General features: G+C 54.6%; 1 protein-coding gene across 2 annotated transcripts in view; it reads right to left on the reverse strand.

Moving 5' to 3' along the window:
* LOC117233309 (nuclear receptor subfamily 2 group F member 1-A) overlaps nucleotides 1-13,440 on the reverse strand; it is a 51,804-nt gene extending 38,364 nt beyond the window's left edge. The window contains exons 1-2 of one of the 2 annotated variants that reach the window (XM_033493488.1): nucleotides 12,726-13,410; nucleotides 2,443-2,592 (exon numbers count right to left, since the gene is read on the reverse strand). In XM_033493488.1, coding sequence (XP_033349379.1) covers nucleotides 2,443-2,592; nucleotides 12,726-13,122 — 547 coding nt within the window. In that variant the 5' untranslated portion in view covers nucleotides 13,123-13,410. Of the gene's footprint in view, nucleotides 1-2,442; nucleotides 2,593-12,725 lie in introns of both variants that reach the window. The other variant, XM_033493489.1, reaches the window with a different exon arrangement.
* Nucleotides 13,441-13,975: the final 535 nt, after the last annotated feature.

Here is a 13,975-nt window from a genome sequence, read left to right on the forward strand (position 1 = left end):
AAAGAATGGACGGACACAGTTCCACTAAACGTACCTTCTTCTCGGCCAGTCGCAATTAAGGGTTAATTAAATTGAGCGGCTTCCTAGATTTCTGTAATCATCGCGGACAGTATCTGCGGGGTAATCTTGAGCGCATCCTGTCTGCCTCGGGGGCCCCACGGAAGGAAGGGGCCCCCGAGGTAAGGTCATGCACCCCGCTGACCTCGGACCACCGACTCGCCCCCTCTTGCCCCGGTGAAGCCCCTTCTGCCCGCCAGCCCCCTCGGCCGCAACCTCTTCTAGCCCCCTACCTTGCCCCGTTTCACCGCGTCTTGCCTCGCGTCGCCTCCTCTCTCCTCGCCGAGCCTCTCCGAGCCTCTCCTAGCCTCTCCTCGCCGCATCGCGCCAAAGGCTCGCTGGGTCGCTTCGCTGCTCGAAACAGCCTCTGCCGCGCGCGTACTTTTTGCCTTCGACGCTTCTTCTCTGTGCTTCTTCTTCTTCTTCTTCCTCTTCTTCTTCTTCTTCTTCTTCTTCTTCTTCTTCTGCCTCGTCTCCTCCTCCTTCTTCTTCTTCTTCCTTTCGTCTTTCGGTTCTTTCTTCTGCCGCGTTTTCTTCTCGCCCTGGTCTTCGTCCACGTCGCTCTCGCCGACGATGTTCTTCGATTTTCGATTCGACGTCGCCGCATCGTCGTTGCTGTCGCCGTTGATATTTAACCGATCTATCGTCAACGTTCGGACGAGGTTCCTTTTTCGCGTCATGACCACGACGATCGCGTCACGGTGACGACGACGACCACGACGACGACGACGACCACGACGACCACGACGACGCCTTCGTTCATTTTTATCCTTTGGATACTCGCCTTAGCCGTTCTACTCTGTTCCCCCGTCCCATACCGTGCGCCACGATTGCCCCGTTTCCTCTCGGCCACCGCTCCTCCTCGCTCGTTTAACCTCTGCGTTCTCCCTCGCGTAGTTTTTTCCCTTTGCTCGCGAGAAATCACGAGGTAAAAGAAACGTCGGTGGAGTGGGTAGACGTAGACGGTTGCGTGCTTCGCGAGCGAACCGGCGAACGTCGTCTCGAATTATTATCAAAAGCCGAGGCATCATCCTGGATAATGAGCGGACGTTACCGCGACAGGGCAGAAAACTCGGGTCGCCGTCTCGTGGGAAAAACGCGACCAACACTCTCGGCCACTTACTCGCCACGTTACCGCGATCCCGCGTTCCAGGCTTTCAACGAACGTCGATCCAAAGGCTGAATTAAAATTGCGATCGATTCGAGATCGAGCGTCGGAACGCAGCGAGGTCCTGCACCGCGGATTCGTTCGACGGGCGTATTCGGTCTAGTCGCGGCCCGCTTTAGGCCGCGATATACAGCTACATGTACGTGTCCTAGGATCGGCCTGTTTCTTCGGACCGTGCTGCCTGACTCCGTTCGTGTCGACGACCGTTTCGCTCACGTACGTCTCGAACAAGGTCAGATGGTATCTACCACCGGCTAGAGGAGCCGGGATCGCGCGAACGCAAAAGTACCGCGGGGAACGTAGGAAACGTGGGATAATCGTTTGTCCGAATTATTCGGCGATAGATTCGACGGCCTGCGACGCGACGACTGGATGCGCCGGGTCGCGATGCCGTTGGGGTCGCGAAGGACGGTGGAATTGTCGCGGGCGGAAAGAGGAAGACGCTGGAACTCGGGACGGAAATAAGTACACCTGGTCCGTCCGTCTGTCCGTCCGTCCGTCCGTCCGTCCGTCCGCGTCGGTGACCAGCTCGTGCGTGCTCCAGCAAGGTCAGATGTTATCGCCACGTAAACGAACAAGTTGGAGAGAAGAAAAAAAGAAAAATCTCGGAAAGGGAAAGGCGTGGGAATCTTTCCGGGGTTTTCGTGATCGCGGCTGCGATCGGGCGAATCGTGCGATCCCGATCTACGCGTTTCTCTTTAATTCGCCGGATCGGACGGAAGGTGCGGAAGAGCGAGAGAGAAAAGAAAGGAGAGAAGAGGTGGAAAACGTGGAGTCGCGTCGACGAAACCGTCCGGTCCCGGCGTGCACTCGAGAGAAAGGGAGAGGGGAGGACGAAGAGATCGGTATCGACGCGCTGCCCGAAAGCAGAAGGTGAGGAACTCGAGCGCGACCGAATCGAGAACGCGTCCGGATATAAATACGCGCACTTGTCCCGCGTTAAAACGACGAGAGTTCCAAGGATGCTCGAGCGCTCGCACCCGCTGCCGCTCGTTCGATGCCTCGAGAATCCCCAGCAAATAAATAGAAACGTTTCCGCCTCGTTGAACTTTGATCTTACGGACGGACGGCGATGCGCAGCGGTGCGCGCGATTCGCAGCCGTTGCTCTATTTTAACGCGCGCGTCGCTTCGCTTCGACGGAATTCCCTCGATCGCTTCCAAAGGGAGCGAGCGACTCGATCGGACCGAGATGCGATCGAAATCATTCGGTACGTACCTTCCCGGCGCATGCCCATCTTCAGGCACTTTTTCAATCGACAATGCTGGCACTGATTCCTATGGTGTTGGTCGATGGGACAGTTCCTATTTCCTCGACACGAGTAATTTAGGTTTCTCCTGACGCTTCTCTTGAAGAAGCTTTTGCATCCTAAAAAGAGGCAAAGTTACAAATTAAAATCTCTCTTTTCTTTCCTTTTTCCTTCGTTCGTTTCCTCTCGTCGTACTCGCGACTACAGCTCGTTCGCGTTCCATCTACGCGGCCGATGACGCGCAACCGGAACGAGAAAGCGAGACAACGCCGACCACGGTAACGCCGACAGGGACACCGAAAATTACGGCCGAATATCGGCCGATCTCTGTCGGAGAAGCAACGTCGAAGCCGTTGATCGAATCACCCTTTTAACCTGTTTAGCGTACGCGCGACTACGGCCCTGTCCATCCGTCACGCGGCGGCACCTCTGCCCGTTGCTGCTCGTTAAATCGAACCGCGCTTGCCCGTGTCATCGGCCCTTCCGCGCAAAGTCATCGCAATTTCTCGGCAAATAGGTCTTTTACCTTTCCATCGAATTTCCTTCCTCTTTCGCGCTTTCTATCGCGTACCGAAAGCTATCGAAGCGTAGCTTTCGATCCTCGATGCACGCGTGCCATAGGAATCGCAGCGAATTTGAGCGAATAGCGCGAACAGAGGAAATCGACGCGACGCGACGCGACGAAACGGCCAGTCGGGCAAACGAACGAGCGGACGGACGCACCGCGAGTACTTGGAAGCAATCAAGAGGCAATTCATATCGTGACAACAAAGCGTTCTCTGTGTGAAAACGGCCGACCGCGCGATAAAGAGGCTACCCTTGCCGTTGCCGAGGATTCTCATCGGCGATCGCGACCTCGCGCTCCATCGTTTATCTACCTTGAATCTTCGATTTACTCCCGTCATGAAAAATCTGTTTCGCGACTATCGCAAGAAGACGAACGTTCTTCCTTTGCTCCGAGGTAAATCGGCTTTCACCGTGATCCGTTACGCGCACGCTCGAAACGAATCTCCGGGATCGACGTCTTCCTCGGCAGCGATTTTTCCGTACGCGCTGCTCGTTACAGCACCAACGAAAAGCAACGAAAATGGACGTCGCGCGATAGCAGCCACTTTGATTCTTCCTCGCCGGAGGAAAGGAGGTTGCAGCGATCGAGGCAACGCGTATCAACGAGGAAATTAATTAGCGAGGCATTCGCGCCTACTCGCAGAACCGGTTCCGCAATTTCGTCTAGCTTTAAAAAGTTCGTGGCTCGACGACGAGACGCTGCGATACTTTAAGGGGCAAGATCGCGGTTAACGCTCTCGTGTCACTGGGTCAAGGCGTTTTGCCGATCCGGCAAAATTCTTTCTACGGCCGGATCCCGCCGATTTCCCTTTGAAAAACGAAAACAAGGAAGAAAAACCTAACCGAGTAACTCGCGAGGTTCGTTCCGCCAGAGCGCAAGTACCGATCGTTTCGGTTTGTTAACGAAACGCGGTGACGACAGCTCGCGGCTACGTTTCAAAATTCGTCGATTTATCGAGCGATCGAATCGGCCCGCCTCTATCCCTCTGGTCTCCGTCTAAACGTAACGAGCACGGTATTGCGACGAACGCGTCGTCACGTTCTTATCGGAGAGAGATGCCTATTGAAAAAAAAAAAAAAAAAAAGAAAACAGCGGCTGCTACGAAAAAAACAACGATTAGATTATTCGTTTGGCGGATAAACGTTGAACGTGTTTGTTACAGCTTTATCGAGAAACAGGATTTTCCATACGCTGATCGAGGAGGAGAACGACGACAACGACGATTTGCCGCCGTGTCTCGCGGAATCTGGCCATTTCGCTCGAGTCGAACGAAAGAAGGTGGTTTTCGACGTTAGGACGCGCGATCGCGATCGTGCGAATCGCCGATGCCGATACCGCCGTCGCGGCTGCTACTCTCGTCTTTGTCGTAGCCCGTAATCGTTGTCGTCGACGACGTTGCGAAAGAGACTGTGGGGTCGCCGTAACTACAAATTGCATCGTTACACGCAAATTACGCGATTACGGTACGCGAGTCAACCACCGAGAGACATGGCACATGCGCACCGTGGTAGCGCGTGTGAGAGAAACGGGTTCGACGAAAGGGTGAAACTGAGCAGCTCTCGGAAAGGGAGGCCAACAAAGAGGGCAGGGGAGGAGATAGAGACGCGGAGGAAGAAAAAGAGGATGACAGAGGATGAAACAACCACTGTTTATACTTTCAGATTGTAGCTCGCCGCGGCCCTTGAGAGCTCAAATTGCTCGCGTCATTGAATTTTCATTGCTCCGACTCGTTTGCTGCCATTTCATTCCGTGTACCGGCTTCGGACGACGTTCCTTCGTACGATGCCTGGTAGAAAGTATCCTCGCGAACGGTCTTTAAGATCGCCGGTCTATCATCGATCGTTCGCGCGACTAACCGCTCGATTGCGAGCCGCGCAAAAATGGCGTACCTGCGTCCGGAAAGCGAGGGCCTCGCTGACGGCTGTTCGAAACGAATCGAGATTAGATGGAAACAGGAAGAAAACCAAAGAAGCGGAGAGCAGAGGAGAGGAGAGGGGAGAAGAGAAGGACGCAGAAGACGCATAAAGGCGGTATTAAAGCAAAGGAAGCGGATAGTGTGGAACGAAGAGAGTGACGGCAAGCGGCGCGGCGTGGCCGGACGATTCGGTCAGTAACGTTTCGAGTCGGCCGCGTAAAATTAACGACATTGTTATAATTAATTAGTCGTCGGACGGAGCGTTGTTCGGCGAGCAGAGTGGTGCGTAGATAGCGCGAGCTTCGTTAGCGAGATAATTGGTCACAGAGGATGCGTTCGGGATGCGTCGCGGTTCGTAATTCTACGCTCGATGCATGCGCTCTGCTCTGCTCCGCTTCGGTCCGCGCTGCGCGCGTACACGCGCATTCCAGCGCCGTGCACTCGCGTTACGCCAAATTCCAACTTTCGATGATCGTCGTAGCGCGTCTACCGTTCGGCACCAGCGAAAGAAAACGAAAAGCGGCGACGAGTTTCCTCGATCGGTCCACCGTCGCGTCTGCCAGGTGGGACGAGATCGCACACGCGTTCGTCGTCGTTGTTTCGGGAAACAATACGGTCGAGAAGTAAACGCGACTTGCAGGGAAATGAGATTAATAAAGATTAGCAAAGTCGGAATAATATAATATGATCTCGTTAGAGCGATTAGCTCGCGGAACGGGCTGCAGAATGTCTGGCTTCTTCCTGCACGCGGTGGGCTATGCCAAGCATAAGACCGTAAGTCTGTAAGTAACCGTAAGACTCGAAGGGAGAACCAGAGACCCCCAACATGAAGCCCCTTGCGGGTGTACACCTCAGACCGCGAAACCGGAATTAAATTTCCTTTCCGTCTTTCATCCGCGCTGTGCGGCGGGCTTTCCCTCCGAAATTCCCCCCCTCCCACCTCCTCTTCCCAACGTTCTTCGACCTCTTCGCGAACCGCGAAAAATGAGACGATCGTTTGCCAAGCGATCGCTTCTTAATCCGGAAACCGGCGACGGAAATGCTTCGCCAATTTCGTCGACTTTTCCATTAACGTTAGTCTACTACTACCGAGTCGCGTATCGAGTAGAAGAGTTTCGATCAAGTAAAATCGTTAATACCGGATTTTTTAACGAATCGCGAATATCGCGAAACGCTCGAAAAAGCCGGCGTGTCGCTCGAACGAACATCCAAGATCCATCGAAAGATCCAAGTTGTTTCACCGAAATCTTTGACGTTACAGCTTCTGTACGTATTAATCGTTCGTAGCAAAGAACGTAAAAAAGATGTGGCCTTTCGGTCTTCCAGCAGGACAAACGCCGAAAGAACGAACGTTGGTGCGTCGCGTCCCGCGCGAACAGCGCGATGATCTCTTTCCTTTTGTCGATCAAATAATTTTACTTTTTGCATACGAAGTTTACTTCGCGAAACGTTAAAAAGATATCATTCGGGTATTTTTTAAGTTTCTTTAACGACGCTAATGCGCCGTGTCAGCCGGCCGGAGGGATCAACGGCTCGGTTTTATATCGATTCAACTTATTCTTACGTTACAGTAACGAAACATTTACGCGTAAATTACAACAAGCGACGATAGTCTTATTCCCCTTCAGAACGATTATCGGACGGGTTCCCTCGGCTTTCTCGTCGTAATCATTCTCGACCTTATACCGGTCATCCTCGTCGTTATCGACATCGTCATTTGGAACTTTCATCGTTGTCGGAAATACGACCACGTTCGTGAAAATCGCATTCCTGTCGTTCATTCTCATTCCGCCAGCCACCTACGTTCGAAAGAATTCGAATGGCCAAGCTCCGTTTCTGTCACGATCGCTGTAACGTTACGGAACAATCGGAATTACGTATACGCCACTGCTACTCTGTATTTCCCACCAATTACAAATTGTTTAACTTTTCCCTCCATGTAAGTATCCTATTCCACCGTTATTTGTTACAATTTCCTTAACTCGCGTGGCGTGCAAACGAACGGCATTTCGCGAATATTAATCGGCTGAAACTGTACACGCCCGCAATAAGTTGTACTTCGTTACTGCGACGCAAGAATAAGTTGAACGAATCCAAGTGCAAGGCGTTAATCCCGCACGGCCGACACGGGACGTTAGGATCGTTAAAAAACTCGAAAGATACCTAACCGAAAATTTGTTAACATTGCACGAAGTAAACTTCGTACACGAGCCGTATCTAGTTGGAAACAGTCGGATCGTTTGGCGAGGAGAAGGAAAGAGATCACCGCGCACTTCCCAGTGGCTCGTGACGCGACGACGTTCGCTGCTTCGGGTGGCCGGCAGATCGCATTTGTTCCGCTGCAAAACCACGAAAAGACTACGTTTTGCTCGCGTCCTGTGCTACGATCGATTAATATAAGAAGCGTCAACGTTAACGATTTCAGACAAACCACTCGACCTTTCACGCGCGTTTCTTCAACCGGCGGACGCATTTTCATCCCGCGATATCCATATCTCGTTAAGAGAATTTCAACGTTAATGATCTTAATCTCATCGTTTGCCAATTACAGATATTTTACAAAACACCGCTTTACGAAGTTAATGAAACGAGTCAATGAAATCTGTCGCTGGCTCCCGCGCTGCTCCTACCGCGACAACGGGAACGCGGCACGCTCCTACGATAGTCTCAACTCGGAGTTTCCAACGAGTTAACATGGACTCGCTGAAACCGAGCACCGACCCAACGACGCGCGATCCGATTTTTTCGTCGATCGCTCGTTTCTCCCTCTTCCTGCTAAACCTAATCCCTCGCTGCTCTCGTCGAGCCTGTAACGCGACCCGTTTCAACGTTGCGTCCAATTCGCGACAAACGCTGGTTTACTCGCGTGTCGCGAGCAATTACCGCGATCCAGATAACAAGCGTCTTTCGGGAAACGCTCGGTCCGAGAAATCGCGACTTCGTTGACTCGAAATTACGACGTCGATCGCAAGACGAACGGCTTTTCGCGAAGTTCGGTGGCGTGAAACAGGCGACGCGTTTACGTTCTCTTTGCGATCTCGAATGATTCAAAAGCGAAACGATTCGCTGGAATCGCTCGGTTACGTAAAGGAAATGACTCGATCGAAACGAGCTCGAACTTCGGCCAACAAAAATCAACGTTATCATCGTGACGCGTGAAAAGCACGCGTTATATTCCGGCGTTTGTGTTTCACGGTCTGCAGTGACGCGGCGATTAGCGCCGTCATCGACGGGAAGTCAAAAAACCAAGGACGTTTAGAACGTTGTCGAGCGTGCGCTACCAAATTTATACGGCAGGAACGAAGATTGGTCCGCGTTCGAGCCGTTCGCTTCTCATTATCTCGACGATTACCACGACACGGACGAATTGATTTACCTGTTTTCGACCGCGCTTTCCTGCCTCTTTCGCCGGACTCGTCGAATTCGTCGGTTTTTCTGGATCGCCGTTGTCGTTACCGTTAGATATCTCGCGTTACCTATTGCTTAACTAGTGTATCTCCGTATAGGAAATCTCGCGTCGTTGTCCATTTCCTGCGATCTTCGGCACGTAAAACCCGTATCCTCTTCATTTTTGTTCGAGCTAACGTAACGCGGTAATATCGGCGTTGACCGGGACGAAAGTGACGTTTCCAGGGTAGAAGACGTTAAACGGTATCGTAATTGTCGTTCGCTACAGATGGAAACGCGCCTCGTTTCGATGCGTTTCGAATCGGCGCGATCGCGTCGCGTCGTTCTCGATTGCTCGACGAGAATCGTTCCTCGTCTCTCGTCCGATCGACCGACCGATCCAACTTTGTCCGATACCACGTGCTTCTCTTCCGTTCGCGCGACCGATCAGCCCGTCTCGAGTCCTCGATCGACGACAGGTCGCGATTCGTCGAGTCGAACAAACCGAAAGGTCCATCGATCGCGGTCGATTTTAGGAAGGATAGGGTTTTAACCCGGGTATATCGGATTCTTGATCTCTAGCGGAGCACCGATATATAGGCAAGTTTAACGGGCGTTGGTCGGTTAGCGAAATCCGAGATGTGACGGACGCGACGGACAAGGGTGGAACGCGAGCGTCGTAGATCGTGCGATCGCGGAAGAAAGAGCGGAAAGGGTGCGACGATCGCAGAGTTAGCCTCAGAGGTCGAACCGCGAACGACTATTGCGCAATAACCAAAGACGAAGAACCTTGTTCGAGACGCGGTACCGCGAATGGGAGGTTCCCGAGCCGCTGTAATCGGCAGATTAATGTCCGTTCCTCCGACTTAATCTCGGGAAATCCACAGGACGGATTCGTCCGAGGCAGCGAAACGTACGAACCGTTCGAACATCGTCCGTTGTCGAAATCGCCACGGAACACCACGGTCCATCGATTTACGCGTATCCGAACAAAGGGGAAACGTTCTGGCAGTGTTGGGCAGCGAGCGACCGTGCGGCACGACGATCGTTCTCGAAACCGTAGGTGCGGCGAACAGCGGAGGAGAGACGACGATCCGCCGTCGATCTTTCGATCGTTTCGATCGATCGCGTTCAGAGACAGACGCGACAAATTGACGATAATTCGCGACCGTTTGACATCGGTTGACATCGAAATCAATTCGTCGTAATAAAGCGATCGCCGACAATCACCGCGATTACGCCAATGAACGTCTAATGCGGAAGGCATTGCGTCGTGGCGTATCTCGGACCATCGATGTTTCTATGAATCTCAATAAACAGCGCGATAGTCGATGGCCGGGGCCAATCGCGTGGCCGTTAAATCGTCGCGCGATCGTCCCTCGATGCGTCGATATCTCGTTAATCGGCGGAATGGAATCGAGAGGAGACGAACGATCGACGAAAACTCGAGAAAAACGAGCTTCGAGCGTTCGTCGCGCTAACGGAACTCGCGATTAAACGTCGAAACACGTCGCGCTACGCTGCGTAAGGTTCGAAGGCAATCCCGTTCCACCAAAGATTTACGAAAGCTAGAAGCATGTAAAGTGAAAGCAGCGGCGGATCGCTAACGGTGCTCGTTGATATTACGATTGCTGCGCGATTTACGATTGCCGCTCGTAACGGTGCGGATACACTCGGCAGCGTTCGCGCGAATCGAGCGCGAATCGAGCGCGACCTTGCGACCGTCCAAGTCCCGGGCAGGATCGTTCGAGTCGTCCGAGTTGTGATCGAGCGAAACGATCGGCGGACGCTGTAATTAAACAGCGTGCGGTTGGCTCGTTACCGAAGAAGTACCGGATGCGAGTTACGAGTTTGAGAGGCCCACGTCAAGGCCGCGGCTGTTGGCGACCGTTTGCGGACGAATCGAGAGCGAGCACTTAGCTTGCACCGTACGGTCCGATCGACTTTGTAACGGTTTGGGAACAAAGGAGGACGCAGGGGGCGAAGCACCGCGAGACGGCGTGAAAATCGCGAAAGGTTGGCCGCGAGATCGACGCCACGGGGAAAATCAGAGGGTGGTAGTGGGTAATTAAGATTACCGCGAATAGAAATTATCGCCGGATTAAGCGCGTTATCGCGCCCCCGCTAACAGCGGCCGGCACCGACCGAGTGCCTAACAATGGTAAATATCGTTAGCGCGACTGTAATTGGAACACCAGGCAGAGGGAGAGGACTGGCCGCTGTAACTCGACCGTTCAATTAACAGACGGACTCTTAACCCGCTCGAATCCTACGTTTCCACGCGTCGAATCTTCGCGCAGCTCGAGCCGGCACAAATTGTTGGAAATTAACGAGCGCGGACAGCCAAAGGGCAGGAGAAAGGGGATAGCTACCAGATGCGCGACAGCTAATCCCCCGAGCATTATTTTTAGTAGCGTTTTAAACGCTAAACGCGTCATCGGGCCCTCCTTTCGCGGCAACCGAGCGACCAACACCGATCGCGCATGCCGAGCCAATTAACGGACCAGTCTTCGAGTCCGATTCGACCGTCGACGTGTGCGCGCCCTGCTTCCATCTCGTCTAGGCGCGATCGCCGGGGGATTGTAGCGCGCGCGCGCGCGCTCCTGTTAACGTCAACGTGCACGGCATTACGATATCCCGGAAGGCGAGAGCTCGTTCGACTCTTTAACCTCGCAATCGGTAGCCGATACGATGTTCGGATAGTCGTGCCGAGGATCGGACAAACGTCCGTAACGCTTTGACGCTTTACACCTGTCGCCGATAACTTTCCAACGATCCGATCGTTCGCAGAGGCACGACGTCGACGAAGAAGGCGAGCTGCCGCCGTGCCACCGGCAGCGGAGCGACGTCGCGTGACTGCGCTTTTCGTACTCGTCGCACGCGAAACACGCGACCTTCGGCGTTGCCAGCGATCGGCTTCGGTCGTTGTCTCTTTGCGTCGATCCGTCGTATCGATCGTTGGACGATCGTCGTCGTCGATGGGGCCGGTTCGATACGAGGAAACGATCTGGTGGAAGATTATTTCCAAACTGGTTCTCGGCCGTTCTCGGAACGATATTTTCCAAGAGACAGGCACCGCGTCACCGTAAAGAGACTCGTAAACGCGTCATCGTGACTAATTTTTTCCTCGGTTTACGATGTAAATAAGTTAAACTCGAACAGCTACGACGTTTCGTTGGCGGCGAGCGAACGAGATGCGGCACGACGTGGCGGTAGTGCTCGCGTTCCTAGAATACGAAAGCGCAAACTTACGTCCGTAGGAGCGAGAGAGACGCGAACGAATCGAGGGACGCGAATTTTAACGAGAGTTTGGTAGTCTCGTCGACGCGATCTCGCGTATCTCTGCTCGGTTCGTTCGTTTCCTCGTCCACGTTTACGTGTATTCGCGCGTAGGCCTTTCTCAGGCTCTGCGAACTTTGGCGCGATCCGTCGATCCTAAAACCCAACGAGGCGTGATAGTTTCGGTAACTGGTAAAAGGGATACCTACGCTCGCACCCTGATCATCCTGAGCCCTCGTACCTCGCAATCAGGTGTCACGCACTTGTTCCCCGAGTGCGTTGAGAAAACAGAGACGTCCATCTTCGCCAATCTTCGACTCGTAGGAACGCGTTAAATCACTCGCGCGAGTAGAAATTACCCCGATAGAGGTAATAGACAGAAATAGGGGCGAACGAGGGAAACGCGACGCGATCCGACGAGACGAGACGAGACGAGATGGTCGGTCGGAGCTAAACCCGTGGGGAGGAAGCGTAACTTCTGATTTCCGAGACAGTGCCATACATTTCGATTAACCCTCGTCCATCCGTTCCGTCGAATCGAACGCGATATCTCTCTTCGACGGACCTTTTTACAGGCGAAAGACCGACGCGCGCGATCGAAATCCGACGGTGGTCCGAAACAATCCGGATCGCGCGACGAACGTCGTAATCGAAGAGCGCGAAACGCTGATTCGGGAAACCATGCCGCAACCGATCGTCGAATTACCGAGAAAGAACGAAACGAACCTTCTGCCTATGCCTCTGTTTCGTCTCTCCCGTCGCAAGCTCTCGTTCCTTCTTCTCTCTCTCCCCCCACCCCCTCTCTGTCTCCTTCTCGTACTCCCTTGCGAGCCGAGGTCGGTTCCTCCTGCCGCGTTTCCTCGGCCCTATTACATCGTTATTAGGCTCGTAACATGCGCGTAAGCGTGTCCAGTGTCCAGGGAACACCCTACCGAGTTATTAATGGCGAGTCTTTGTTTTTTCGTAGTCGGTGGCTCGGGACACGGAACGGGCTGCGGGCCGCGCTCCACGACGCGAGCCAACCATCCGCACGAACGCGATGGAAAAAGCCGAACGAAAGGTGAAGGACGAGAGACGGTGGCGGGCGTGGCGCGACGACTTACCTTCGCAGGTGAACTGGCCGTAGTGTTTGCCGCTGCTCTTATCCCCGCAGACGACGCACTCGATGTTGGGCGATTTGTCGGTTTGCGAGCTGCCGGATTGCGAGCTGTTGGCTTGGCTTCCGGGGGTGGTGCTGGGCGGCAGGGGGTCCCTGGGCGTGAGAACCGCTCCGGCGGGCACGAGGCAGGTAATGTCCTCCGGCGTGGCGGAGGGCGTCAGGTGAGTCGGGGGCATCGGGGGCGGTGGAGCGATTTGTATGGGGCCTGGGCCCGCGGCGGACGCGGCCGCGGCTGCGGCACCGGCCGCGGCGGCGGCAGCGGCGGCGGCTGCACCGGTCGCGGCCAAGCTGGCCCCGGGGTCCCGCGAGGGCCACGAGGGCGGCGCGGCTACCAACGCCATAGAGGCGGTGGTGCCGCGCGCCGGGAACCCCACCTCCAACGTGGTGGTGAACTCGGGGTGGTGGTGTCCAGCTGACACCCGGCCAGGGAACAACGTCGCTGTCGCGGCCGGGTAAACCACCCCGGCAGTCGCCAGGGCGTCAGCGCCTCCTGTCCCGCCTCGAACCACCCTGCCGGTTTCCTCTTCTTGGCCGCGACCACCGCCGACCACCCCTCGTCGCCGCCGTTTCCTACTAGCTCTCCTCGCTGCTGCTGGTGCTGCTGCTGCTGCTGCTGCTGCCGATGCCGCTGACGATGCTGCTGCCGATGCTGCTGACGATGCTGCTGCCGATGCTGCTGCTGTCTCTTCCTCTTTCTCTTCCTCTTCTTCTTCTTCTTCTTCTTCTTCTTCTTCTTCTTCCTCTTCCTCTTCTACTTATTCTCCGCCTTCGCTCCCTTCTCGTTACGTCCCTTCTTCCGCTCTGCTTTCCTCCACCGATTTTCCTCGAACGAGAGTTTGCCGAATGCGCGGGCACCACCTCGACCACGTATCACGGTCCAACAAACAACTCACGACAACGCACTTTTGCTCACTCACACACGCGCACTGGTCAGAGTTCGCTCGAGAAGGTCGGGAATCTGAATCCCGAGCGTGACATCCTCGCTGGTTCACCGTCGCGACTGCGGCGCGATCGTCGTTGGTTCCGACGCGGCGACGGAACGGCACGGCGACGAACCGTGCGACGCGCGTCGATCGAACGATCACTACCGTCGCGTTGGCCCGATCGACCGCGATTCGATCTCGCAGGATCTCGCGTCACCGAGTCGCGATCCACAGCCCGGGCGATCGGCGAGATCTCGTGGCGATCCTGCGG

This window comes from Bombus vosnesenskii, unplaced genomic scaffold (genome assembly GCF_011952255.1).
Source record: "Bombus vosnesenskii isolate JDL3184/JDL3185 unplaced genomic scaffold, Bvos_JDL3184-5_v1.1 scf7180000013295, whole genome shotgun sequence".
NCBI classification, from domain to species: Eukaryota; Metazoa; Arthropoda; class Insecta; order Hymenoptera; family Apidae; genus Bombus; species Bombus vosnesenskii.